At 50.6% G+C, this 20,773-nt stretch overlaps 8 protein-coding genes across 8 annotated transcripts; 5 read left to right on the top strand and 3 right to left on the bottom strand.

The window, feature by feature from the left end:
* Positions 1-77: 77 nt before the first annotated feature.
* DEU56DRAFT_909130 (uncharacterized protein) lies at positions 78-2,499 on the bottom strand (the record flags this gene model as incomplete). The annotated part of the gene is made up of 2 exons (XM_041357072.1): positions 78-2,073; positions 2,294-2,499. The coding sequence occupies 2 exons, from the start codon at positions 2,497-2,499 to the stop codon at positions 78-80; spliced, it is 2,202 nt and encodes a 733-aa protein (XP_041212158.1).
* An 898-nt stretch (positions 2,500-3,397) lies between these two features.
* DEU56DRAFT_909129 (uncharacterized protein) lies at positions 3,398-4,417 on the bottom strand (the record flags this gene model as incomplete). Its single annotated transcript, XM_041357071.1, has 4 exons — positions 3,398-3,574; positions 3,641-3,759; positions 3,966-4,212; positions 4,262-4,417. The coding sequence occupies 4 exons, from the start codon at positions 4,415-4,417 to the stop codon at positions 3,398-3,400; spliced, it is 699 nt and encodes a 232-aa protein (XP_041212157.1).
* A 149-nt stretch (positions 4,418-4,566) lies between these two features.
* Positions 4,567-7,236, bottom strand: DEU56DRAFT_782346 (Alpha/Beta hydrolase protein). The gene is made up of 6 exons (XM_041352090.1): positions 6,965-7,236; positions 6,634-6,907; positions 5,513-6,578; positions 5,418-5,465; positions 4,999-5,362; positions 4,567-4,943 (listed from the first exon to the last, which is right to left on the bottom strand). Exons 1-6 carry the CDS (start codon positions 7,031-7,033, stop codon positions 4,734-4,736), a joined length of 2,031 nt encoding a protein of 676 aa, XP_041212156.1. The 5' UTR covers positions 7,034-7,236; the 3' UTR covers positions 4,567-4,733.
* Positions 7,237-7,248: 12 nt separating this feature from the next.
* On the top strand, positions 7,249-8,572 carry DEU56DRAFT_881604 (ribosomal RNA methyltransferase FtsJ domain-containing protein). Its single transcript, XM_041356108.1, has 2 exons — positions 7,249-7,983; positions 8,035-8,572. Exons 1-2 carry the CDS (start codon positions 7,319-7,321, stop codon positions 8,186-8,188), a joined length of 819 nt encoding a protein of 272 aa, XP_041212155.1. The 5' UTR covers positions 7,249-7,318; the 3' UTR covers positions 8,189-8,572.
* Positions 8,573-14,402: 5,830 nt separating this feature from the next.
* On the top strand, positions 14,403-14,567 carry DEU56DRAFT_719124 (uncharacterized protein; the record flags this gene model as incomplete). Its single annotated transcript, XM_041347656.1, has 1 exon — positions 14,403-14,567. A coding segment is annotated over one exon (165 nt), but the record flags the coding sequence as incomplete, so codon positions are not given.
* A 787-nt stretch (positions 14,568-15,354) lies between these two features.
* DEU56DRAFT_782325 (uncharacterized protein) lies at positions 15,355-17,450 on the top strand. The gene is made up of 6 exons (XM_041352089.1): positions 15,355-15,409; positions 15,464-15,549; positions 15,624-16,547; positions 16,601-16,687; positions 16,743-16,886; positions 16,938-17,450. The coding sequence occupies exons 3-6, from the start codon at positions 15,802-15,804 to the stop codon at positions 17,314-17,316; spliced, it is 1,356 nt and encodes a 451-aa protein (XP_041212153.1). The 5' UTR covers positions 15,355-15,409; positions 15,464-15,549; positions 15,624-15,801; the 3' UTR covers positions 17,317-17,450.
* A 219-nt stretch (positions 17,451-17,669) lies between these two features.
* On the top strand, positions 17,670-19,306 carry DEU56DRAFT_782322 (uncharacterized protein). Its single transcript, XM_041352088.1, has 6 exons — positions 17,670-17,695; positions 17,759-18,061; positions 18,117-18,275; positions 18,329-18,458; positions 18,512-18,754; positions 18,806-19,306. The coding sequence occupies exons 2-6, from the start codon at positions 17,876-17,878 to the stop codon at positions 19,117-19,119; spliced, it is 1,032 nt and encodes a 343-aa protein (XP_041212152.1). The 5' UTR covers positions 17,670-17,695; positions 17,759-17,875; the 3' UTR covers positions 19,120-19,306.
* DEU56DRAFT_881596 (uncharacterized protein) lies at positions 19,300-20,773 on the top strand. The gene is made up of 2 exons (XM_041356107.1): positions 19,300-20,176; positions 20,233-20,773. Exons 1-2 carry the CDS (start codon positions 19,373-19,375, stop codon positions 20,452-20,454), a joined length of 1,026 nt encoding a protein of 341 aa, XP_041212151.1. The 5' UTR covers positions 19,300-19,372; the 3' UTR covers positions 20,455-20,773.

The following is a 20,773-nucleotide window of genomic DNA, read 5'->3' as shown; positions in this document are numbered from 1 at the left end:
ACATCGGGTACTTCCTCGCAATCGCCTGCCTCCTCCGCCTTACGCTTCTCCATCTCCCCTAGTCTCCTTATGTTGCTCTACAGCTCTGTCTGCGCCTCTTCAAGTGCAGACAATTTGGCAGGCGCACGCTCCGACGGGTACGCAAGCTCCTTGCCCGTCTCGTCACAGATGCGCTTGCCCCATGCGTCAAGCCCATACACCTTGAAAGGCCCGCTGTCCAGTCGCGTCCCCTCAGATGTGTACGGAGTGGTGATTTTCTCCTCTGAATCCATCTTGAATCCCTCCTTCAGTTCCTGTGCACGGGGGAACCAATTGCCGATTCCAACGCCGATAACGCGCTTATCCCAGTCCAAAGCCTTCTCGAGCCCCTCCCCATCCACACCTCGTCCTCTCTCCTGAGGAGAGAATCGGATGCCCACGAAGCCGCCACGGGCACCAGACAGCTCCTGTGCCATCGCTACGGCGAGGTCCTGCATACGGTTCAGACGGAGGTTGCGCATGCGAGAGGAAAAGGAGTCCGAAAACTTGCGGTCCTCAGGCTCGATGGAGGCATAGAAAGGAAGGCCGCGGGGAAGTGCACGCGAAAGGCGCACAAGACTGTTGGCAAGGGGTCTCGTAGAGACTGTCAATGTCAAGAGGGGTCGAAAAAAGGGCTTTTGTGCAAGAGTTGGGAGATATTTGGCACGGGTAGTACGCACAAGGTCTGGCTCACTTTCGGAGGGCTCCGGTGACACCTGAGAGTCAACCTCAGTAGCGGGTACAGGCTGCGAGAGACAGGTTGGAAGCGCTACTTCGCTTGCACGCACAACGGCAGTGGTGTGTAAACGACGGCCCTTCACGATCGTGGAGCTCGTGTTACCGGCATCACGAGCGCGTTGTCTGCTAATAGCACCTGCAAGACCCCGCTCAAGACTGGCACTGTCGGAATACTTGAATTCGTTGGCGGGAGTTGGAGGAACGAAGCCACTTGGATGTTTCACCGTCCCGTCAGGCTCCCTGATTTCGAATGGCACCTTGTGAGAGCGCGGGCGCGTACTCGCCATGGCAGAATGCACATGATCGAAGTCAGATTCAAGGACACGTTCAGCAACTGAGGCTGTCTGTGCAGCGCGTTCTTCGTCCTCATCTCTTGACCGCTCCTTGGCACGTGCAGCATCACTAGTGCTGGAGTGGCCCTTGCCAGGAACAACAAACCCGCTCGGGTGCACAAGATTGCCGTCCTTGTCGTAGGACTCAACAGGGATCTTGGTTACAAGGCGGCGCGTGCTGGCAACAAGGTCGTCGCCAAGAATAGAGTCAGAGAGGTGTTCCATGAGTGCGGACTCTTCATGCTTGCGTCTTTTCACGGCTTTGATTTGTCGAGTCGGATCGTGGGCAGCTTCTTCAGCAGCCTCAACTTCAGGACCAGCAGCATCAGTTGCAGATGGCGAGGTGGTAGACGGCGTCACAGGCGATTTCATCAACTTCTCTGCCTGGCGCTTGCGATCTTTCTTGTGCTTGACGTAAAAGTTGGGGACGATGTGCTCCTCATTGTAAGACTCGGAGGGATACGGGTGACGGGCTGATGAATGAAACGCTCGTACTTGTTGCCCAGTCGTAGTCACCTTGGGAAGAATCAATGCTCCCTTGGCGGCCACACCAAACTCCTCGTTCTCGCTGCTGAATGCTGCCCCATCCTCGGCCTCGTGTTGACTGTCTTCAGTAAACCCCCTCGCTAACTCCTTGGGATCTTCACCAGGGTTCCACCACTTGACACGCTTTGCACGTGCTCGCGCTACCCAGGGCCAGCGGGCATTGTCCATGGTTTCAATTCCCGGAGAACCAGCAGAGTTGTATCTGGCAAGAATATCTGGGAAATCACATTCGCGGCAGACGCCGACGACATGCTCGATGGAGTCAGCACGTCCTACGCCATGTTTGGTTAGGTAGCGAGCTTCGAGAAGGTAGACAGTGTGGGGGACGTAGGCTGCAGCAGAGGGCGTTTCGTAGGACCTCTTCTGTTCATCGTAGGGACCATTCTTTGACCAGTATAGAGCGCGAAGGTCACGGGGGCGGGTAAAACCTCCCATGTACCTGTTGAGAAGAGCATGATCAGAACCGAAGACAAAGACAAAGACAAGCAAGCGAGGGTAAAATGAGATACGCGTGCCTTGACTACACGTACGATAAGGGTAGTTCCAGAAATAACGAAAATGACATCATGGAGCCACGCCAGCAAGCTCCTCCTTCGAGGTAGCCGTTCGACACCGAATATATCGGGGGTGGGGGAGAATAATACAGCAAACATACTCACGTTTTGACCGGGGTCAGTGCCATGGTTATGTCCATACGCTCGTCTCGCTCAGCCTTCTCGATGCGACGCTGTACGGCGCGTGCCTGCTCTTCTGGCGATACGGGTTGACGCTGCGGTGTTGCGCCATTTAGACCCTTTGTCCCCTTGCGAGATTTGGGGTTGGGTTTGGCAGTGCTGGCGTACCGCTTGGAGATTCGCGGAATCATGGTAGTGACTTAGAGGGGCGTCCTAAGATACTGTGGATATGTTGGCCTGTCGTGGTAGGTGAAACACAGTGACGTTCTCCTGTGGTTGAGTCATACAGTCGTCAGTTTTTGGTATGATCTCTGAAGTATCGACCCACCAGCTGATCGTAACTAGTTGCTCGAGAGAACCAAGTTAACTTGGCGATGGGAAGAAATAGTGTATTTATGTTTATTTACACTGGGAATAGGCGGGCATCCGGGTCTAGTAACCGAGGCTCCTATTTGTCCGAGTCGTGGGCGAAGGGACTGCATCAATGGCAATGTCTTCGCATTTATATTTCGTCAGGGGAGTGCTGGGACATGGAAACTGATGACATTTTGATTACTATAACTACATAGAAGTGTGATTTTTAGAATTAGGTCGATGTGCTTCGTGTCTTGGTCTGCTTAGCTAGTGAGGTAGATTGGTACCACATAGCGAAGGCGCACTAGAACATCTTGAAGGGAGGGTGACTGACTGCAGCAGGGTGGAATAAATTATTGCCTCGTGTCCATTCTGGGGAGAGCTTAGGAGATTCAACGCACCAAATTTACGTCACCTACACCTCCTCAACCGATGTGATCTTCCTGCCAGACCTGCTCCATGCAAAAATATACGCCGTCTCCATCTTCAGACACATCCATCAACGCTATACGATTTGATTTCTCCTCATCTGGAAACCATCGTGGTGGATCATTTTTTCCTTAGGTTCCGGTGATAGAATTGACACGGTCACATAACCATGTCTTGAATCAACGACTCTCCACCTTACATCGGATCAGCAAGAATTCAGCAACGTACTCGATGTGTTCCATCTCCCAGTGTTGCAAAAATTGACTGTAGTGATGGAAAAACTGAAACCTCTCGAAGTTGAATGCATTATGGCGGCGTTGGCTCTTGCAACTTGACACGAGCCGACAGTAGACTTGCAGATGGCCACACCGCCGAGCGAAGTGAATATGGATATTGTTGAATGCGAAGGAGGTTACCGTCTGCGGGAAAGTGCTTTGATGATTGGTTGCAAATCTTGCCTGGTCCAGAAACATGGTCTGCAGTCTGTGAACAAATAAGAAATTTGTCAGAGGGGCTTATAAGTCGTAGTAGCCATGAATGAGTATATACTGGCGATATAAGTCTGAGGGTGATTGAACCCAAACGAAGACCACCCCAGAAAATGGGTCTACCGGTTTGTGATTGCACGTATCGGTCACCAGCTCGAGCGTCGGGAGACGTAGCGTCATCTTGGGGAAGTCAGTAAAATAAATCATGCCAGATGAGACATCTCGGTGACCGCATTGTGTACAAACAATTGTTCTGGCAGCAAGCGCCTGCGGCTACAGTCGTGACGCCAATAAGACGATACGACAAAGGTAGTACACATCACCTCAACGGCGACATCAACTAGTATCCATATCATCGTCTTTTCTCTCTTCTTGGACGGACATACCCTTCTCCTTCCCATTTTTAAGCTGTTGCTTGCGTTTTCTTGGTTGAGGCCCAGTAATACTGCCAATCACGCGCCCAAGTCCGTGACCAGCATCTTCCACTGGCGCAACATTTTTAGAATCGTTGCCAGCAGGAGCGCTTCCATCCTCTCCTAATCGTCCATGCGACTTCCCTCGTAACTGTATATCATGCTGGCCTGTGAAGAAGGAGCCAGAAAGCTGCAGAAATGGCGTGGGCGTATCTAAGCCCTTTGTTTTTCTTGTAGTGGTGCTACGACAGATAAGGTCCTGTGCTTACTACAAGCCTGAAGGTTGAGCTACTGGAAAGCAAGGTTGGTTCAACGGCACCCAGGTCGAGCGTGACATAGAAAACATCATCTTCTGATAGATATTCTTCGTCAAGACAAAAGGAGTCCACCTGGTGATACCCGGTGAAGGGAGACGAAGCGGCCATCATGGTGTCCCGCCTAGGTTGTCGTTGTGGTGTTGGGGATCCCGACGTAGTTTGTTTGAATCCAAAGCTTTTGCCAAACAAACGCTGTTTATTATTGTTATATTATTTATTGCGCAGGCGTGGCATTTGAAATCGTTTGCTTCTTCATCGCAACTACCTCTTCACAGCTAAGTCAATGCCCATCATATACTACCAGTGAACTCCGTTGGAAAGAGCATGTGTCAGGTATTTTCGGATTCACACAAATATCTTTTCATTCAATTCCCTTGCTCATATCGTACAACATCGCAACGCCAATGAAACACTACTGCTTTCCTTACTTGCCGACAGTGGTCCTCACCATGGTCTTCTCGTACCATTCCCTCTCGAACTCGATCGCCCTCTTGATCGTCTCGGACGTGCGCCACCCATGCTGTTCGCCATCAAAGAAGTGCGCCTCAACATGCCCTTTGGATTTAATGACCCCATCAATAATAGTCCACGATTGTGCCGGTGGAACAACTTCATCATCATTGCCTTGAAGAACCTGTCGGAAACATGATCTACCCATCAGAACGTACTTCATCAACACAAAAACTTACGAGCAATGGGGTCTCAATTCGCGAAGAAAAATACACTGGGCTCCGGTCATGGTACACTTCCGGTTTCTCTTCCAGCGTACCACCGAGAAGCTTGACCATGTACGTAAGCTCGAACTTATGCGTATCATTCGCAAGTAGTTCCAGGTTTGAGATCCCGTAGTTGCTCGTGGCACTTGCAAAAAACTTCGGCTTGCTTCCTGCAGAGGAGGGAAGGGAAATGGAAGCAAGGGCAGTATATCCACCCGAGCTCCCGCCGCGGATCGCAGTGCGCTTAGTGTCGATGTGGGGCTGGAGTTTGGGCGATTGGACTGCTTCGATGCAGTCGCTTACGTCGGTAATACCCCAGTTCCCTTTGAGGCGTTCCCTAGTCACATATTCAGCGCGCTCCATGTAAAATATGACGGCGAACAGGAACATACACGTATGCGCGTCCGTAGCACGAGGAACCACTGTAGTTCACGTCCAACCTGAAATTGATGAGCATGATGATCACGCGGGGGTCGCCAGAACCTACCAAGCGTATCCTCTGCTTGTGAAATACTGCTTCAGCCAGCTCAAATTCTGGGTCTCTAATCCTGTGGGACCACCGTGTACGCCAAGCACACAGGGAGGTTTCTCTCCGGGAATGTTCGAACCGTCATAAGCTGGGTTGTTTGGAGCGTAGTACACGGCATACACAATCTTGCCACCTGCCAGTGTAAGTTCATAAGGGATTGGAGGCGAAATGATACCCTCAGGGAGCGGTACAGCGAACGTCGATGCGGTAGATTTGAGCACCTGAAAGTTGGGCACGAATGATGGTCCAGTAAGAGTGCAAAGCACAGCTGCACCAGAGGCTTTGCTTTGTAGTCCCGTGAAGACAAATTTATAGTCCGACAGACGACGGACATGTTCGACAACTACAAAGTCGAAGGATTCGTCTTTGATCTCCTTGTAGGATCCCGTGGTGATATCAACAACATACAGAACGCTTCGGCCATAATGCCATGCAACACAGATGGCTTTTGTACCATTCTCGTCCAGGAACGCGAACGGGTAATTTCCAAGCGTCCAGGGTGGCTGGCAGAAGTCTTGCTGCACAACAGACGCGAGGACTGGTTTGGTGGATGCCTGAGTGTGCTCCCACAAGTTTGCAAACCTATTTCCCTCCTCGCCTTCGTCAGAAGTGAAGACAAGCTTGTCGTTGGAGGCCCACAAGGGGTAACACGCGCTGATTGTGCTAGCGCTACCAGCTACCAGCTTCGTGTTGCTCAGGCTAAGTGTATGGGTGTTGGAATTGTAGTGGACGTCAGCCACGTATAGCTGACCGCCCTCCCAAGGCATGTCTGGATGCTTCCAAAATTGCCAAACGAGCTTATCGCCAGAGGGGGAGAAGGTCGGCGCTGCATAGAATTCGTTTTGTGCATCCTCGGTGCAAACCAAGGATGTGACAGTCGTAGCTGTGGAGTTGATGACGCAAAGAGAGTTCCGCACGGTTTGCGGTGTGTCATGGGTATGGTCTTCTTTAATAGCGACGAGCAGGTCTGTGTGAACCGGGTGCACGCAGAAATCTGCGTAGCGATAAATCTTGTTCGGGTCCTCTACGCACGGAGCGTTAGTACGGGGTTAGAATGTGGGGATTATGAACTTAGGCACCTGGTGTGATTGGTCTGATCGTCCCATCTTTTGCAGCATAGATACGGAAGTTCGCGAAATTTGAAGAGTACACGGTCCCGTTATAAGCGATAGCAGCAGCTCCACCGTACTCATGAACACGCGTGCGCGCATTGAAGTCCTTCAAGTTACCAAAAACTTCCTTTTGAGTCGTGTTGCTCAGAAGCACGTATCGACCACCCTCCGATGCACGCTGTTCGACATAGTAGATATCTTTTGTGACCGAGTCTACAAATATGTCGCTCATGGAGACGCTCTACGGTGCAGATCAGTTTCAGAGATCGAGCGATCGGAGACGATCTGGAGAACTTACATCCTCAGCGATAGCATCAGCTGTGATAGGGGATTCCCAAAGGCCGTAAGGTGCAAGTTTTTTAGACATCGCAGTAATCGTTGAGACGCTTAGCAGATCGGATGGTTGAGTGGGAGGAAGAAAGGTGGGATCACAAGGCGCAGTTGTTACATGTTGATGTGACTAGGACAGACGTAATAGTATGGCACAGATAATGCACGTTGCAGCATTTGAAAATTAGCTCTAAGCCGTTTTCGCCAGGTTGCGCCTGTCCTGTTGACGTGATGTTTGGATCAAAGGCTCTTGACAAACAACCACTCTTCGATCGTCCGGAAACGGATTTCCCGTTTTTTATTAAATTTCCGTTCTAGTTTAATGTCATTCCGCCCAACGCTTCCTCTGTACAAGAAGTCGAGCACATCATGGCTAGCACGACAATCCCGTGACCCTTTTGTCAAGGCCCGCATGTCCTCGCCATCATCCTACCGTTCACGCTCTGCATACAAGCTCATCGAGCTTAATGACAAGTGGGGGCGCTTTCTCTCACGTCCTAGCGTGCGCAGTGTCGTGGACCTTGGTGCAGCCCCAGGCGGATGGAGCCAGGTCGTCGCGGAAAGATTAGGGTGGACCATGGACGCGGAAGACAATGCAGAAGACTTTGGGTTACGTGAAGAGGCGAAGGTGCAGAAACGCGGTTCCTGGAGCGTCGAACCTAAGAATAAGACTGCCGGGCGAGGGAAAATTGTTGCACTGGACCTGCTGCCAATTATTCCAATACCAGGTGTGCAGACGCTGCAGATGGACTTTCTAGCTCCGGGTTCCGCGCGCGTCGTACGAGATGCGCTGAAGAGTTCACAGAATCCTGAGGGTACATCGGATATTGTGCTAAGCGACATGGCAGCGAATTTTTCCGGAAGCAAAATTCGGGACTCGCAAATGAGTTTGGATATCTGTCATGCAGTCTTCGATTTTGCAAAGGATGCATTAACTGTTAGGCAAGTGGATGAACGGGGGAAGGTATATGGGGGTGGGATATTACTGTATGTCCTTCGTTGTCCGGAAGATGAGTTACTCATATACATTTATCACAGGCTGAAGCATTTCGCTCATCCATTACTGCAAGAGTTCAGAAAGGAATGCCTAGAACCCAACTTCCACCTCGTACATTATATCAAGCCGGAGTCAAGTCGCGCTGACTCTGCAGAGGGTTACTGGCTGTGTCGCGGTTGGCTTGGTAAGACCTAATCGGTATCTTGGGACAGGCAAACTCGCTTTCGACACTCATGATATTGCACTCCATTCTTCCATCCCAATTACTGTCAGGTACATGGCACGTATTTGTATAGCAATGCATAATGGACAACTACTGAAAATCTGTCCAGCCTGTCGGACCGAATGTCTATCATCAACTAACATGCAGTCTCTCTGCAGTCCCAACCAAAGAATTTACCAGCGGGGTCCGAATTTTACCGCCATAATGGAATCAAGGTGCGGAAAAGGTATCAGCGACAAATTTAATTCAGCAGTATACATCAGAACAACTCTACAATTATAGTGCAGCCCGCACTCTGCCAGCAAGAATATGTTCTTTCAAGGGTTGTATTCCAGATCTACAGGCTAGAGTGAGCTATGCCATCCCATGGGAATGAAACCGCGAAATGGAATACCTCGAAGTTCAGATGTGGAAGATGATGCGGGACCCTTTGACCCCACTCCAAGACACGTGTAGTCCCAGAACAAGACAACATCGTCGTTTGCATCGGTTTTGATGTCCGCAACTCCAGACGCCAGGTCCCCGGGAGTTCCATTGAAGTCGACTTCTATGTTGCTGTTGAACTTGAGAGCACCCGTAGCTGAGACGAAGAGGATGTGTCCAATGATGGGCGCATCGATGTAGATTTGAACCGCGATGGTCAGGGTGGACGTGTTGATGGTGATGTTGCGGTAAAACTTGGTCTCGACTGCCATCTGCGATTTCTCCGATCTCTGAAGGAGTTCCGTGGATGTACAACATTGGACAACGAATGTCGTTATAGGCTTGAATCACGTTCATGAACTGACACAGAATCTTACATTTAATTGTCTGTACGTGGCAGAATCATGCTAGCGAATTAATTGTGCACCGTGACAATGATTGTAGAATGACGGACAATGCTCCTTCATTCGTTCGGTTTCACGAAATCCCATCGCATCCGAATTCCCAAGTACTAGCTGTGGCACGGGTAATTATGATTAGCGCCAGAACCCTACTTCTTGTACCCCCACTTCGCTCACACTAGCTAGTCGATCACTCGTCATGAGCAAAGACCATACTAGGACAGATCCTCCTGCAGAAGCCTGCGAAGTAACCGCTGGTGAAACCTCAGTATGTAGCCTCATGAGCTCATGAAATCCATCACTGCTTTTGACACATTCTTCGTTCAGAGCCAAACCCGTAGCGAACTCCGGAAGTTCATGCAGAAATGTACGAAAGGCATGAAAAAGAAACTTTCTGTGAGTAGTTGCGAGTGTCCTGATTGTGAATATGGCTGACATAGTGCAGAAACGGTTCAAACGTTCCCGCAACCACATCCCTGCGGTCCAGAACGACCTTCAAGATACGCCGAGTCAGAATCTCGAGGTAGGTACTCGAACTCGTTATCCTTCAGTTTTTCTCACAAGCACCAAGGACACGCCGCATCCACATCCCACTACATCTGAGGATCCCAGTTGCCGCCCGAACCAACAGCCGCCCGAAGAACCCGCTTTGAAGGTACTGTCGTCCAATGATTTTCTTTCACTCTCTGAATTTTTGCGGTCGCACAGGTTCAAACTGCCCCTTCTGGCGAGGAGGACGGTCCCGATCCTCGATTAGTCGATCTTCAGGGTGCCCGTGAGGGTATGGAAGGCATGAGACCACTCGGAGGACATGTCAATTCTATAGTATCTGTCGCCAACAATGCCCCAGCTGGTCTCGCTGCAGCAGACAATTTACAGACTACTTATCTCCAACCCCTCAAAGTTTTCGACACCGCCATTGGGGAGGTCGCGAATGTATGGACCATTTCTCTTGATCGGACCAGAACTGATCCTGTCGTTTAGGTACATCCATACGCAAAGATAGCGCTGGGTGTGCTGTCTGCTGCATCCAAAGTATGTTCGGTTCGCTCGGAGTTCTGTCTCCTGCTCAAGAGTTATGATTTCATGTAGATTATTCTCGCTCAAGCGGGGCGCGACCAATCGGTACTTGGCCTTCTCATAAAATTGGAACAAGTTTACGGCTTCATGACCCAAGAGGATACTCTTAGCCAGATTTCGACCATGCACACTATTGTCGGACGGATCGCTCAGCAGACTCAAGAGTGTGCCCGTTTCATCAGGGATTACTCAGAAACCAAGAACTTTTGTGAGTAGTCGAATTATCACATTTCACATATTCTCAATGTTCAACCATCGTCACAGGGATCAGACTCAAGAAAAATGTTGTCTCCGAAACAGATGATACGATCAAGCGGTACAGTGACGTGTTAGACGGGCTTATGCAGCAATTCAGGGACCAAGTTGATCGGGACGTAGCCATCTTTGTCCAACGTACGGGTAAGTTTTTGGATATGCTTTCCGACGTTGCATCCACTTAAACACCTCCAGGTGAAACACTAGATCTCAGCGGTATGGCTTACGCAGAGGGTGCCGGTCTAAATACCACGAAACAATGCCTACGAGGGACGCGCACGGCAATTCTGTCGCAGATCACAGATTGGATCAACGACAGTGGAGATGATGCCGAGCGCGTGCTGTGGCTATCTGGCCCTGCAGGCAAGGGCAAATCAGCCATCGCCCACACAATTGCCAACTGGTTCAATGAGGCGGGAGGGCTTGGTTCTTGTTTCTGTTTCGACAAGCATAGAGAAACAGACCGTCGGCATGAGAAGATTTTCTCCACGATCGCACAGGACCTTGCTGACTGCGATCCGGGGATGAAACGAGCATTGGCGGATGCCGTTAAGGATGCAAAGTCGCTCAAGACCACGCCAGACATCATCCAACAGTGGCGCAAGCTTCTCATGGACCCACTGAAGAAGTTCTCTGCGTCAAGTGTAGGGCCTGTCTTGATCGTGATTGAAGCGCTGGATGAGAGTGGTGGAGTGGAGACGCGGCGTAACCTCCTCCGCATACTTTCCGGCAGACTTCAGCAAGAAGGACTTCCCGAAATCACCGGACTTCCATCCAACTTTCGGATTCTTGTCACCTCTCGCCCGCTTGATGATATCGATAAGGCGTTTAAAGATGCTGATCATGTTCTACGGTTGTCAATGGACGATATCCCACAGAAAGTCGCGGAGCACGACATTCATACCTTCGTATCCGAGGAGCTGAAAGAGCTACCAGAGTTTCGGGACACAGATCTTGCAGTCCTCGCTGAAAAAGCCGATGGACTCTTCGAGTGGGCGCGTCTCGCATGCGGATACATTAAGGAACCCTATGCCGGCTTATCCTCAATAGATTGCTTCAATGCTGTCGTGAACCGCTATCACGGGGAGCGGAAAAACTTGTTGTATGATATGTATCGCCTCCTTTTAACAGAAATCATGCCAAAGGACAAGTGTCCGACAGCCCAGTACGAGCGAGTAATAACGAGATTTCGTTCCGTGATGGGACAGATATTTGCCACAGCCAAACCCCTCCCTTTAGCTTCACTGAATGCTATGCGACACCATTTTCCGGAGAATCAAGATCACTACGATGTAGAGGTGGTGCTGAATCGCATGGGTGCCCTCCTTAGCGGTACCACCAACTCATATACCCCCATCCGACCCCTTCATGCAACCTTCCAAGAATTTCTGACGGACAAATCATCAAGCGGAGACTTCTTCATTGAGATTACCAAGGCGCAACAACGCGACCTTGCATTTGCGTCACTTCGAGTGATGGAACATGGCCTTCGCTTCAATATATGCGATTTGGAGTCGTCATACCTCCCTAATTCCGAAGACACCGAGCTGCCCCAACGAGTCAAAAGATCCATTCCCCCCCATCTGTCCTATTCCTGCCGATTTTGGGCTACCCACGTTCAAACATCAGACTTCCACGATGAGCTCGCGAAGGAAATAAGATCGTTCTTCGACGACGATCGACTCCTCTTCTGGATTGAAGTGCTTGGTATTCTCAATGCACTCAGCGGCGCAGTTACTGTGCTTCCACTCCTTGGCAAGTGGCTGGAGGTGAGCACATGCCTACTAGGCAGTGTCGATGGAACGCTCACAAACAGTTACAGGGTCATTCTGGGTACGAAGATGTGCGGTCCATAGCAATGGACGTGCAAAGATTCATTCAAGTTTTTGGTGGCATGATTTTGCAAAGCACGCCACATCTATATTTATCAGCGCTGCCATTCTCGCCCTTCAACTCCAGCATAGCTACCAATTTTACTGCAAGGTTTCCGAATAACCTTCGTGTGGCATCCGGACGTGATCTGAACTGGACGGCTGTTCAGACTGTGATCAGCGGGCACACTGACTTGGTTTACTCAATCTCGTTCTCACCGGATGGTACTCGCATCGCGTCTGGTTCAAGGGATAACACTGTCCGGCTGTGGGATGCAGCAACGGGACAGCCATTGGGTCAGCCCTTGCGGGGGCACACTGAAGAGGTTTGGTCAGTCTCGTTCTCGCCGGATGGTACTCGCATCGCATCTGGTTCAAGGGATAACACTGTCCGGCTGTGGGATGCAGCAACGGGACAGCCATTGGGTCAGCCCTTGTGGGGGCACACTGACTCGGTTTGGTCAGTCTCGTTCTCACCGGATGGTACTCGCATCGCGTCTGGCTCTTGGGATCACACTGTCCGGCTGTGGGATGCAGCAACGGGACAGCCATTGGGTCGGCCCTTGTGGGGGCACACTGACTCGGTTTGGTCAGTCTCGTTCTCACCGGATGGTACTCGCATCGCGTCTGGCTCTTGGGATCACACTGTCCGGCTGTGGGATGCAGCAACGGGGCAGCCATTGGGTCAGCCCTTGCAGGGGCACACTGGCTCGGTTTTGTCAGTCTCGTTCTCACCGGATGGTATTCGCATCGCGTCTGGTTCTTCGGATAAGACTGTCCGGCTGTGGGATGCAGCAACGGGACAGCCATTGGGTCAGCCCTTTCAGGGGCACACTTCTTCCGTTTGCTCAGTCTCGTTCTCACCGGATTGTACTCGCATCGCATCTGGTTCTTCGGATAGCACTGTCCAGCTGTGGGATGCAGCGACGGGTCAGCCATTGGGTCATCCCTTGCAGGGGCACACTTTTTCCGTTTGCTCAGTCTCATTCTCACCGGATGGTACTCGCATCGCGTCTGGTTCTTGGGATAACACTGTCCGGCTGTGGGATACAGCAGCAGGTCAGCCATTGGGTCAGCCCTTGCAGGGGCACACTTCTTCCGTTTGCTCAGTCTCATTCTCACCGGATGGTACTCGCATCGCGTCTAGTTCTTGGGATCATACTGTCAGGCTGTGGAATGCAGCGACGGGACAGCTATTGAGTCAGCCCTTGCGGGGGCACACTGAAGAGGTTCACTCAATCTCGTTCTCACCGGATGGTACTCGCATCGCGTCTGGTTCAAGGGATAACACTGTCCGGCTGTGGGATGCAGCAACGGGACAGCCATTGGGTCAGCCCTTGTGGGGGCACACTGAAGAGGTTTGGTCAGTCTCGTTCTCGCCGGATGGTGCTCGCATCGCGTCTGGCTCTTGGGATCACACTGTCCGGCTGTGGGATGCAGCAACGGGGCAGCCATTGGGTCAGCCCTTGCAGGGGCACACTGGCTCGGTTTTGTCAGTCTCGTTCTCACCGGATTGTACTCGCATCGCGTCTGGTTCAAGGGATAACACTGTCCGGCTGTGGGATGCAGCAACGGGGCAGCCATTGGGTCAGCCCTTGCAGGGGCACACTTCTTCCGTTTGCTCAGTCTCGTTCTCACCGGACGGTACTCGCATCGCGTCTGGTTCTTGGGATCATACTGTCAGGCTGTGGGATGCAGCGAAGGGACAGCTATTGGATCAGCCCTTGCTGGGGCACACTGAAGAGGTTTGGTCAGTCTCGTTCTCACCAGATGGTACTCGCATCGCGTCTGGTTCAAGGGATAACACTGTCCGGCTGTGGGATGCAGCAACAGGACAGTCATTGGGTCAGCCCTTGCGGGGGCACACTGAAGAAGTTTTGTCAGTCTCTTTCTCACCGGATGGTACTCGCATCGCGTCTGGTTCTTCGGATAAGACTGTCCGGCTGTGGGATGCAGCGCAGCCACCTTCCTCCGCACTCTCTCTGGACACAAAACCTCGCACACAGGAAAGTCCGTATCCTGTGGTGTCTGACACTTGGAACAGTCACTTCATTCGATTTTCATCCACCTCGGGACACGCGCTGCGCGACCCCGCTGACCTGCTTGAGGGCCCCCCTTATCATGATTCCCATTCAACTCCTTTCTTGTTGGGAGCTGATGGATGGATGGTGGGACCCAATCGACGCCTGCTGTTCTGGGTACCTCCAGCTTCCCAGCACCCATTTTATTCTCCTGACACTGCAATGGTAATCCCGAGAGGACATGTTGAGCTTGATTTGAGCAAAATGGAACATGGAACACGCTGGTCGAATTGCCGAGATGCGTGAGTTTTAGTCTTTCCTGTCCATCCCTCGCGGTTGCTAAATTCGACACATCTCTAGCCTTAGTACTCCATGATGATGTTGTCTCCGAGCCGGCAGTTGATTCATGGAGACGAAAGACATGAATCAAGTGTGAACATCCATTCGCTGTTGATCTTATTTGCCGCTACATGTTGTTACTGTACCATGATTCGTGGTCAGGCTGACTAGTTACTGTTTCAGATTTTCGTTGTCGTTGTATTCCTGTGTAATTGAATCCACTAGGATCAAGATATTTTTCAGAACTTCAAAATCCTTCCGACGTGTCTTAGATTCACCTTTGCGGACGGCGAACGGATCAACCGAATGTAATCTACAAGTAGTCTCCTCCTAAGCAGAATACTCAGCGTGGACTTGTTGTGCGACAAAAATAGCAGCGAATTTTGTTCGCTATAACGCACACGCATGAAGTTCCAGATATCACAAGAGCGGGCCATCCTTCAAGATGAGCTTGCAACGGATCCAGAAACAATCAGAGCTCGTGAACCTCGTGTACCCGTGTAATGACATATTCAAGTATGTGTCTTCTTCATGTTCACGAAAAGTCTAGACCACAGCGACAACATCTGTGTGGCGTGGCTACGTTGTTCTGATAAAATGTTAACCACAATGCGAGTATTGGCTGTGTATAAGATTTGATCGCATATGAATTGGTTTTTCGACCTCGCTACTTTAAAGTTGGATCCATGGTCCCGGGCTCTTGCTTTGTTCGTACAAGAAGGGCTGCATCCAAAGTGTGAGAGCCAGGTGAGAGCTATCAATTTTTATATTTCAGTAGCCCAACCTTTGAAACGACCGCCAAGGTACGACATTTCGTTGGCTGTTTACCCGTAGCTTTGTCCTATGAAATACAATAGAGTCTCTCCTCAACAACCAAATGAAGCTCACAATAGCGTTGATGGAACCTTTTTGCAGGATATGTCTCACATCCCATCCCCAAAAGGCAAGTCCAACAATTCAGGAACCCCATAAGCATCATACTTAATTGGATCAATATGTGGTTTCCGCGAACGGCAGGGGTTAAGTGGACTTCGATTAGACAATAGCCCGGTGCTGTGGCCCTCCACCTTAAGTGGCTGTGGACGTTGTGGATGATCTGTAGGTACTTTTACAATCAATTTCTTCTTGGCTTCTCATTTATTCCTCCCCCTGTACTTGCTTACCAGCACGACACTGAAGACAAAATATCACTATAATGTCAATTGGCACTGAACACCAGAACTCAAGAGTCTCAACACAAGCTTCTGCAACCGCTACTGCCTCAGACCTGAAGGGCAAAGGCAAGGAGAAGGAAGTCGATCCTCCTGTTCATGAGGACGCATCCGATGCTGAAGAATCCGGAGATGATACAAGGGATGACTACCCTTTTGAACGTTTCCCTTCCCCACCACGCGACGAATCTGACGCAACGCTCCCCGCTGTCCCAAATGCTGCTGCTTCCCTTAACCCACCCCTCGATCCGCCTCTCATGACATTCACCTACCCCCCTCCACCTCCTCTCGCCAACGACCCCACATGGTTTGCACAGATGGTCGCCGAAGTTCATCGCAACCGCGCTCACCTCAACACCCAACTTGGGCTTGCGCATGCCGAGGCCTCAGACGCTTTGGCTGATGTCACTCTCGCGGATATCGAGCAAAAGGCTGAGAGGGATGAAATGCAAAAATTCCTGAACCGCCTGGCAGCGGTCGCGGGGAAGAACTTCGTGCGCAAGTTGATCCGGAGTGTCCATTGGGCGTTGGTGAATGGCGATGCAGCCTTGAACGAAGGGAGTGAAGACGAGCATCAAGATGCAGATGATGAAAATTCAAGTCGCAGTGATGAGGGCGAAGTAGATCAGGAAGATCAAGAAGATGATAATTTGCGCGGCAGTGCCGGCGAGAGCGAAGAGCACCCGCAAGACGCGGAAGAGGATGAATATAACGATGACGGTGATTCTCAGTGCGTACCTCGCTTACAATTGCAATCATTAGTTTCTAATTGATACCTTCTAGGAAAAGGTCTCAGTCTCCCAGCCCAAGCAGCCCTAACTGGCGCCGACATTCCTTCCATGAGAGTTTACGGAGCACTGCCAATCCTCAGTACGTGACACGATTCAGCTCGTGCGACTCGTCGAATTCTAATGCGAGGCTTTAGGGGAACGCCTGAGACTCCGCCCACAAATGGGAGACGTAAACTCCCTTTCCAAGAGATTTTGAGCCAGCCAAGCAGCCCCAACTCGCCTCAAGAGGACGTGGATAACACAGACGATGAATATTCCGGCGGCGGCGACGCATCTCGGTGCGTAGCTCACTTGATCCCAATCATTTTCGCCTAATGTGTCATTTTCAGGGGATGGACTGAATCTCCACCCGCACACGAGAGCCGCAAACGACAACTCGAGGAAGAAGAGGAGTCCAGCAGCCCTGAGACCTCACCTAGGAAAAAAATCAAGCTTGAATCTCAGTCACCACGTACACTTGTTGCACTTCCCTCACGATCCGTGAGTGCCCCAGAGGACAACCAGGACAATGCAATAGGATCAGACGCCGCTGATTCAGATGAGGAGTACGATGTGGAGAATTCTCTTACCATAGAACATGAACCCGTACTATCAGCTTATTCCCTCCACTTGTACAGATTGGAAAGGAACCCGTACAGGGTGCGCCAAAATTCGAGGGGTGCACCCGAACTGTATGTTCCCGGCAGACTCGCTATCGATTTCCCTTAGATGTGGATTTTCAGTTGTTATACCATTATTACTCCTTCGATTTACCAGTCTAATACCTGCTTGGTTCGCATACGTTTCCTTGATGTTAATTTCTTGTAATGCACCTCTTTGAAACCCCCATGGTCCGCAACCGTAGAAGTATCACTGGAAGGACAGCAATCGCGAGGGAACGAGCAAACGCTGATAGTAATTTTTTTTAAAAAAAAGTCACATACAACACCAAGGCAATTCCTGACGATTCTCATCACCAGCGAGCCTAATTTTGCATCCTGCCCACTTTGTGACAACTAGTCCAGGCAGAGTCCAGACGATAAAAAGGTGTGAGACAGAGGGAGACAAAACGGCAGATACCCCTATTTTTGGACTTAACACGGGTTAGGTAAGTCGATTGTGATTGGGTGAATGGCTATCCGACGGCTCACGCCATAAATTAATGCGACAGCTAAAAAGTCGTGTGGTTCTGCTTTGGGATTCTCACTTTCAAATTGTCCTCCTTCAAAAATTTGAGGAGTGTTCAACTGAAAAGTGTCCGTCTCTTTTACTTTTGACCACCACCATCATGACTTTCAACGCGACGACCGTCGCCGCTGCCGCTGCGCACGTGGCCCAGACTTCTGCTCAGCAGCTCTACGCAGACATTGACCTCACGAAACTTAGTTGGCTTGAGCAGATGTGGGCTGCCTGGTACATCTGGATTGACAACCCAATTATTGCAACTGGCCTTATGAGTTTCTTGCTTCACGAGGTTTTTTTTTCCCGTTACCCAAGGTTCATGCATTTTTGCTCAATATTCCTTCCAGTTTGTATACTTTGGACGTTCCATTCCTTGGATCATCATCGACGCTATTCCTTATTTCCGTCAGTGGAAACTCCAGCCTAACAAGGTTCCCACTCCCCAAGAGCAGTGGGAGTGCACGAAAATGGTGTTGTTCTCGCATTTCACCATTGAGCTTCCAGCTGTAAGTATGGTTTGCTGCATCCAACGTTCAAAAATTAATTCTTGCTCTGCCAGATATGGTTATTCCACCCCATGGCAGAGAACTTTGGTATGAATACATGGCAGGTCCCCTTCCCTTCATGGACGACTATGCTCCCGCAAATCGCTATTTTCTTCGTCTTTGAGGATATGTTCCACTACTTTGGTGTGTGACTTCGTGAGATATCCTTGCTTTCATTGCTGATAATATTGTCACAGCCCACCAGGCGCTCCACTTTGGTCCACTGTACAAGCACATTCACAAGATTCACCACAAGTATTCAGCTCCTTTCGGTCTTGCTGCTGAATACGCACACCCTGCTGAGGTCTTCATTCTTGGCACCGGTACCATTGCTGGACCTGTCTTGTACTGCTGGTACACTCATAACTTGCACATTTTTACTGTCTACATTTGGATTACGCTTCGTCTCTTCCAAGCTATCGATGCTCACAGTGGTTACGGTTCGTATCTATTCGTAGTAGCTGATCATCGACGCTGACACGTTCTGTTAGACTTCCCCTGGTCGTTGCAGCACATTATTCCCTTCTGGTCGGGCGCCGAGCACCATGACTTCCACCACATGGCCTTCACGAACAACTTCTCCACCTCTTTCCGGTGGTGCGACCGCATTTTCGGCACTGATGACAAGTACCGCGAGTACCGCGCACGCATCTCTGCTCAAAAGGCATCAATGAAGAACAAGAGCAAGGCTGAGCGTGAAGAGGCTGAGCGCAATCTCATTGCAGAGATTGAGGCTGAGGGTCAACGCGCAGAGGCTATCGCTGAGGGGAGTATCCCTGCTCCCAAGACTGTCAAAGTCCAGTAATTGGTGGATCTAGATACGGTGATATGATGGACGCATCTGCATGATTTCATTCATCCGATACCCCTAGACGTGCAATAGTAAATACATGGCTTGTTACACAAATAATTGTTCCTCCTTTGTTTCGTGGAGTCTAGGAAACCCGATGTGGCCATGATACTATAATAATCCAACTGCGTTCCTGACCTCATCATCAACCAAGGACTTGAGAAAACGGGCTTGAAAGCAAACCAGGAAGGAGCACTGAGAACTGATCATGGACGGCTCACGCTCGATAACCTCTGTATTACCTGTCGAGACCCTTGAGCTCGTCTTCAATCACCTCGAACGTCGTGAACTCATCCCAGTCCTTGGCACTAGCTCCGTGTTCCACGATACCGCATCTCGTGCGGTCTACCGTAACGTATCAGAGACGTCGTCAGTCAGAGCCTTGCAGCTCATTAAGACTCTTGCCTCTAACGACACCTATTCTCGACACGTCCGTTCTATCGATCTCGACTTCGCTAACAACCTCATCACCGCCAATATCCTCCGCCTCTTAAATCGCGCGCTCCAGCGACTCAAATCGCTCACGACACTTATTCTCGACTTCTCTCAAACAGACAACGCCGCTGATGTCGCATGGATATTCCAGGGGTGTTCCTTCTCGCTCACGGCTTTCACCTCGTCCATGCGGTGTGACCGCTCGCTGGCGAGGTTCCTGGCTATGCAGCCGAATATAACAGAACTCTGTCTGAGAGGGTTTAACCAGGAATATAACTTCGTGCTGGATCCTAAGGCGCTCCCGAAGTTGGAGCATTTTAGGACCGTGCTGTCGTACCCCAGTATTATCGGGGAGGTCCTGAAAGGCAGACCCGTGGAGAGTGTTTCCATGTCGCTTTACCCTGGGGACGTCTGTTCATCCCTTGATACACTGCTACTATCAACTACAGCGATAAAGAGGCTCACTGTCATGAGTTTCGAAAGCGACCCCCCCGTCACACTCCTTCCCCTCATCGCAGACCGGCTACCTCATCTTGAGGCTTTCCATCTCGTCGTTCTCATGACGCACTACACCCAGGTTGGTTTTTCATCTTATACGTGGCTTCATCTCTTTCGTTTGCTTATTGCTCATAGGAAATTCTACTCGAGATCGGCTCGAGTCTCGCACAGTTCAAGGCCCTGAAATACATCACGTTCATGGCTCCAGGTATACCTGCTTCTTTCAACAATGAAAAGAGCATCGCGGAAGCATGGAGCAAAGCGTGCCCAACCCTACAGACCATCATCCTTCCCAAGGGGCTGGTATGGTTCCAAAGGGACGAGAATTGGGCATGTTTGAAAGATAGCGAGGAATAAAGTATTCCTAAGCTTCACAGAACGACTGAACCATCACGCTCTCGCATTAGCTGGGTACCGGTGTCGGAATTACTTGAAGGGTAAAGAAGGGCTCGTCAGGGTCGTCCCACGGGGATGATCGGAGAGCGCACCGGTGCAGATCATCCGCCCCAAGACCCTTTCACTTCATATGATTGTTTGTTGGCAACGGTTCTTTCAACAAGTTTCAAGTTGCGACGTTCGGAGGGTTGGGCGGGGAGCCTTTTTTTTAGATATCCCAATGGGTGATGTACTGACAAAAATGCAATTTTGAAGACAGCTCTCCTTACCAATACTGCAC

The sequence above is a fragment of the Suillus clintonianus genome, assembly GCF_016758775.1.
Source record: "Suillus clintonianus strain FC179 chromosome Unknown DEU56scaffold_12, whole genome shotgun sequence".
Taxonomy (NCBI): Eukaryota; Fungi; Basidiomycota; class Agaricomycetes; order Boletales; family Suillaceae; genus Suillus; species Suillus clintonianus.
Note: the sequence above shows the minus strand (reverse complement) of the source record. Positions and strands in the feature narration are given on the sequence as shown.

What these genes read in the sequence shown, in the direction of transcription:
- DEU56DRAFT_782346 (XM_041352090.1), bottom strand. Translation starts at nt 7,033, where the DNA reads ATGTCTAAAAAACTTGCACCTTACGGCCTTTGGGAATCCCCTATCACA. An exon ending in ACAAGCAGAGGATACGCTTG is followed by an intron (nt 5,466 to 5,512) that starts GTAGGTTCTGGC and finishes CATCAATTTCAG; the next exon opens with GTTGGACGTGAACTACAGTG. An exon ending in TGCTACGGACGCGCATACGT is followed by an intron (nt 5,363 to 5,417) that starts GTATGTTCCTGT and finishes ATATGTGACTAG; the next exon opens with GGAACGCCTCAAAGGGAACT.
- DEU56DRAFT_881604 (XM_041356108.1), top strand. Translation starts at nt 7,319, where the DNA reads ATGTCATTCCGCCCAACGCTTCCTCTGTACAAGAAGTCGAGCACATCA. An exon ending in TATGGGGGTGGGATATTACT is followed by an intron (nt 7,984 to 8,034) that starts GTATGTCCTTCG and finishes CATTTATCACAG; the next exon opens with GCTGAAGCATTTCGCTCATC.
- DEU56DRAFT_782325 (XM_041352089.1), top strand. Translation starts at nt 15,802, where the DNA reads ATGTCAATTGGCACTGAACACCAGAACTCAAGAGTCTCAACACAAGCT. An exon ending in AACGATGACGGTGATTCTCA is followed by an intron (nt 16,548 to 16,600) that starts GTGCGTACCTCG and finishes GATACCTTCTAG; the next exon opens with GAAAAGGTCTCAGTCTCCCA. An exon ending in GGCGGCGGCGACGCATCTCG is followed by an intron (nt 16,887 to 16,937) that starts GTGCGTAGCTCA and finishes TGTCATTTTCAG; the next exon opens with GGGATGGACTGAATCTCCAC.
- DEU56DRAFT_782322 (XM_041352088.1), top strand. Translation starts at nt 17,876, where the DNA reads ATGACTTTCAACGCGACGACCGTCGCCGCTGCCGCTGCGCACGTGGCC. An exon ending in TGAGTTTCTTGCTTCACGAG is followed by an intron (nt 18,062 to 18,116) that starts GTTTTTTTTTCC and finishes TATTCCTTCCAG; the next exon opens with TTTGTATACTTTGGACGTTC. An exon ending in GGATATGTTCCACTACTTTG is followed by an intron (nt 18,459 to 18,511) that starts GTGTGTGACTTC and finishes ATATTGTCACAG; the next exon opens with CCCACCAGGCGCTCCACTTT.
- DEU56DRAFT_881596 (XM_041356107.1), top strand. Translation starts at nt 19,373, where the DNA reads ATGGACGGCTCACGCTCGATAACCTCTGTATTACCTGTCGAGACCCTT. An exon ending in TCATGACGCACTACACCCAG is followed by an intron (nt 20,177 to 20,232) that starts GTTGGTTTTTCA and finishes TATTGCTCATAG; the next exon opens with GAAATTCTACTCGAGATCGG.